Here is a 5,056-nt window from a genome sequence, read left to right on the forward strand (position 1 = left end):
AGACCCCGAGAATCTGGTAAAGCTGAGGTAAAAGAGCGTTCTTGTTCCTAAGTTTATACTAAAATTTTTCCTGCATTCTTCCGTCCTGTACCGACTTGGCTGACACTAATTCAATCAGATTAATTAATATCCTTTCCACTAAACCATTTTTATTGTCATGCCAACATGTATGAAGCAGCCAGTGCACCAATAATGAATAAACGGCGACACATGTCCGTGGGTTCCCAGCTTACAACACACTCAAAGTCCATGTTAAGATGTACAATGACCAAAGATAACAATCTGGCGTATGTTGGTGTGATGTAATCTTAGGGTACTTACAAACGCCCGGATGGGAAAACGAGAAGTCAACGTACCCTCCACTCATGAACAGCTCAGTGGACTTACGGGTGCCTGCTAACCACTCGGTGATGATCAGCTTCGAGGCTCTGACCTTGACCTCTTGTTCCGCTTATGATGAGAACTTTGCTTTTCTGGAGATCAGAAATGGCTCGGGTAAGCGCATGACCACAATATGTGGCTTTTCGACCCCTTCACAGACAGTATACCACATTCCGGTTGTCAAGTTCCATTTTACCTCTGGATCAGACAGACAGGCGGGTAGAGGATTCAGGATGCGCTTTTCTTTCCACGAGCGAGAGGACTTGCCAGAGAAGCTAAATGACGGTCGGTGGAACTGCTCCTCAGTCAAGGACTGGAGCCCCTACCAGCAGCACTTCCCCTGTAACCTGTCCTCCGAGTGTCTGGACATGAAAGACGAGTCTGTGTGTCCCTACACGACTGAAGAGTGTGGTCCCGGCTTTTTCGCCGCAGGAAACAGTTGTCTGACCTTTTCTGCAGCCAGCAGCCAGGTGTGGGACGATGCTAACATGCTGTGCACATCGCGGGGTCTTAAGGCTGCGGCTCTTCAGAAACGTGGACAAAATCGTCGCAGTTTCGAACGTTCTGGAAAGAGGACAGTGGCCACTGGCTGGCCCACTTTTTTTCACCAGCTTGCGTGGTTTGAGCAATTTACCCTACATGTAAGTATGTTGTTAGTATAGTCACTGCTGTCTGTTCAGTTTGTTAACTGATCATATATATTAGAAGTTTTTATGATAGGTATCCTAATAGCATGGCAACCGCTAGTTGATTAAAACGGATACCAGACAGTACTAAAGTACAAAAGCACATGAAAAGGTTTACATCCAAGGTTGACAATAACGTTACAGTAGATCTTTGACCTAGCTAGAAAATGCACCTACTGTCACACCTGTCAGAAAGACATAATCAGGATAAGGTTGAAGCCGTGCATGTCAGTAACTGACAAAATAAGTGTGGTTCAAATGAGACAGAAGCTAACAATAAGCTCTCAATTAGTAGAGTTTGTGGGAGAAATTAACCCCGGGTAGGCGGTTTCACAACCACAGAGAAGTAACCATGCGAGAAACATAATTTGTTGTGTGATGTTCACTGCGACAGTTCGTGGGAGAAACCAACAACAGATAACTTTTCTCTTCACCAATAAATACACCATAAAAATAAAACAAAAAAAATGTCCAGTAACCTATCAACAGACAGCTGAATCATAATCTACTTTTCTTGATGATAATAGACAGAATTTAATAAAGCTCTGTCAAACTATTTTGGATATATCCAAAGGTGTCAGGAATACTTCGTTGTGCATTTTGATGACAGGTACCGAGACGCCTACGTGTGGAGCGATGGCACTGTTGTGTTCGTTGACGTTGAGAAGGTGGCCTCTAAGAACGAACAAGCGCAGTGTACTCTGTGGTATCCCAAGACACATGACGTAATGCCGCAAACATGTGAAAAGACATCTCCTCAAACATATGTTCTCTGTGAAAAGGACAAAGTCAGTGATTTAAAATCTCATCTACAAACTCCAGAAATATCCGCTCCCACAAACACGATGTGGACAAACCTCAGCTTAAGCTTGGTGGACTGCCCTCTACAGCACGTGACACACAGATTTCTGGCCTGTGACCCCAGCAGTGCATGTTGGGCTAAAGGTTACGACCCACAGACATGCGTCGTGCCTTTCCAAACACCTCCACCTTCCTACAGGTGCGACAGTCAGATGGAGCACGTGCCATACACACTGGTGTGTGACCACCGGGCTGACTGTAGAGACAACAGTGACGAGGACTTCTGTCACTTTGACCCCTGCGGTTCCGACAGACCTTTTGACTGCGGCAATGGACAGGTGAGGAGAAAAGCTCAAAATCAGTTCTTTGTGTTTTTTCCAAATTAGGATTGTTTTGTATTTTCCAGATATTGAAATTGTTTAAGAGTATGAAAACACTTGCTTTATTGTGTGTTGCAGTGTATCCTTAGTTCTCAGAAGTGTAATGGACAGCAAGACTGTACAAATGAAGCAGACGAGTTCTGTGTATCAACATCAATAAACAAAACTTTTCGCCTATCTTGGGTTATGTCGGGTGATGTTACATTAAACTACCAAGGAAAGTTGACGCTGAAACCTTTTTCTATAAACCAAAACTCGACAAACCCTCCTTGTAACGACACTCACTTCCGGTGCCCTCAGTCTGACGTCACGTACTGCCTGCCCGTCTTCCTGCGCTGTAACGGGCTGTACGACTGTCCTGGTCACGGGGACGAGGCGGCGTGTGACAGCTACACGTGTCCAGACTTCTACCGCTGCCGCAACTCCCGGGTGTGTGTCCATCCCACACACCTGTGTGACGGCCTGTATCAGTGTCCGCAGCACGATGACGAGCTGCTGTGTGACCTCACCTGTCCTGACCCCTGTGTGTGTCACGGCCTCGCCTTCTTCTGTTCTCGACCTTTTCTCGCCCACAAGTTTCCCAGGCTGAGATTTCTGGATGCAAGCGGCACTGGCATGACCCCAGCTGATGTCAAGAACAACAGACTGTTGATACACCTTGCTCTAGCCGCCTGCAATCTCACACAACTTGGACAATGGTCGCTCCCTAACCTACGCAGCCTTGATTTGACAAACAACCTCATTAGTGCTCTTTCAGAAAACGATTTTAAGAAAATAACTAATTTGAAAGAGATTAATCTCGCTGGAAATCCCCTTTCATCTTTTCTTACCATCAAGGCTGCCTGGTCCAGCGCGTTCTCCTCTCTAATTAGACTAGACATTTCTAATATTGTAATGCAAGAGGTCTATATCAGTAATATTTATTGTTTGTTTCCTAATCTTCAATTCTTGAACATGTCTAACTGTAACATAGACAGAGTACTTGGAGATGGTTTCAAAAGTTTAACAAGCTTGCGAACTCTGGATGTCCGTGGGTGTTCTCTGACAGAGTTCGGTCCAGACATTCTGAGTGAGTTACACAGTCTAGAGAGTGTAGACGCCGACAACTACAAGCTGTGTTGTCCAGCCAATCTACCCACAGGTTTCAATCCGGGCAACTGCAGGGCTCCGGCAGACCACACATCGTCCTGTGATAACTTGCTGAGTTTAACCCTTTATCGCATTTTCTTGTCAGTCACCGCCTTCTTGGCATTGATGGGAAACGCAGCGAGTTTAACATATCGTTTATTCTTCCTGAAGATGAACTCTAATCTTGGCTTTGACATTTTGTAACTAACTTGTGTTTATCGGATTTCTTGATGGGGGTGTACCTGGCCATTATAGGAATAACTGACCGTGTCTACATGGGTGTCTATTTGTGGAAAGACCTAGAATGGAAGAGGAGTGCAATGTGTCAGATGGCTGGATTTCTGGCTTTTCTGTCCACTGAGGTGTCGGCTTTTATCATCTCCCTCATCACATTGGATCGTTTCCTGGTCCTGCACTTTCCTTTTCGTCGATTTTACTTTAGCAAGCGTTCTGCGCTGGTGGCGTCAGGTGTGGCGTGGACCGTTGGTGCCACTATTGCTGCGGTGCCACTGGTTCCTGCCATGTCCCACTGGAAGTTCTACGGTCAAAGTGGCATCTGTATTCCTCTTCCCATCAATCCTAGCAACGATGACGGTCACGGCTACTCGTTCGGCGTCATCATCGTCCTTAACTTCGTCCTCTTTCTTGTCGTCGCCGTGGGCCAGGCTTTCATCTTCTGGTCAGTCCGCACTAACACCATGTCGGCCTGCGACACTTCCAAGAAGAACAAGAACCTGACAGTCGCTCGTCGTCTCATTTCGGTAGCCGTCTGCAACTTTGTCTGTTGGTTTCCCATCGGTCTGCTGGGTCTGATGGCGTCCAGTGGCGTTGTGGTGTCAGAAGAGGTCAACGTAGCCATGGCGATTTTTGTCCTTCCCATCAACTCTGCTCTTAACCCGTTCCTGTACACTGTTAACCTGCTGCTGGAGCGCAGGAAGCGAGCGCAGGAGCTGCGTTTGATGGAAAAGATTAAACGTGACCTGCAGACTTCAGTCGTGTCCACCCGATACACCAGCAGCAAACGTTAGATGATGACATTCCATGAGTCTTGCATTGAGAATGAAGTCACGCACCGGTCACATGACAGCTACACACGTCTACACTACATTGAAGTAAGAGGCGTGTATAACCAAGTGGTACAAGGCAATTGTCAAACAAAGGCGAGCTTATGAACGATGTGTGCAACCGCTTTTTTACGTTGAATTGACAATGACTACACGTTTATTATTATCATTATTAATAATGGTCGCCGATAATACCTTACTAACAGGAAGCACATTTCAAAATGAAAAAAGGGGGTTGGCGCTGATACAATTAGAGGTTCTAACTCATAAACAGCTGAGTTTTCAGCTCCTTAGTGGGAGACTGCTGCTCACTTTGCCTGTGATACATTTGCCGACACATTTTACTTCGTCAAACATGGAGGGCTATAATTAATATAGTTATTTAATTTCTCGAGTTCCCCAAATGCAGTAACGTGACTCACTCAACAGGTAAGAAATGCCACCATGTTTAAGTATTTGACATTTTTATTATTAGTGCTATATGTATAATGTCCGCATTGTTGTGCGGAGGAGGACATCACGGCCATCAACGGTCTGTGCACCACCAACTCTTCTACGACCATAGGGAGGGCTCTCGGAGTCGCAAGAGACACTCGTGTACACAGCTACGTCACGG

General features: G+C 46.0%; 1 protein-coding gene across 1 annotated transcript; it reads left to right on the forward strand.

The window, feature by feature from the left end:
- The first annotated feature begins 1,352 nt into the window (after positions 1-1,352).
- Positions 1,353-3,558, forward strand: LOC112576760 (sortilin-related receptor-like). Its single transcript, XM_025259446.1, has 3 exons — positions 1,353-2,206; positions 2,327-2,946; positions 3,483-3,558. Exons 1-3 carry the CDS (start codon positions 1,796-1,798, stop codon positions 3,556-3,558), a joined length of 1,107 nt encoding a protein of 368 aa, XP_025115231.1. The 5' UTR covers positions 1,353-1,795.
- The last annotated feature ends 1,498 nt before the right edge of the window (positions 3,559-5,056 follow it).

Source organism: Pomacea canaliculata, linkage group LG1 (genome assembly GCF_003073045.1).
Source record: "Pomacea canaliculata isolate SZHN2017 linkage group LG1, ASM307304v1, whole genome shotgun sequence".
Lineage (NCBI taxonomy): Eukaryota > Metazoa > Mollusca > Gastropoda > Architaenioglossa > Ampullariidae > Pomacea > Pomacea canaliculata.

Coding starts and splice junctions, on each gene's coding strand:
- LOC112576760 (XM_025259446.1), top strand. CDS start 1,796: ATGCCGCAAACATGTGAAAAGACATCTCCTCAAACATATGTTCTCTGT. Junction 2,207..2,326: donor TTGACTGCGGCAATGGACAG/GTGAGGAGAAAA, acceptor TGTGTGTTGCAG/TGTATCCTTAGTTCTCAGAA. Junction 2,947..3,482: donor CTCACACAACTTGGACAATG/GTCGCTCCCTAA, acceptor TTTTCTTGTCAG/TCACCGCCTTCTTGGCATTG.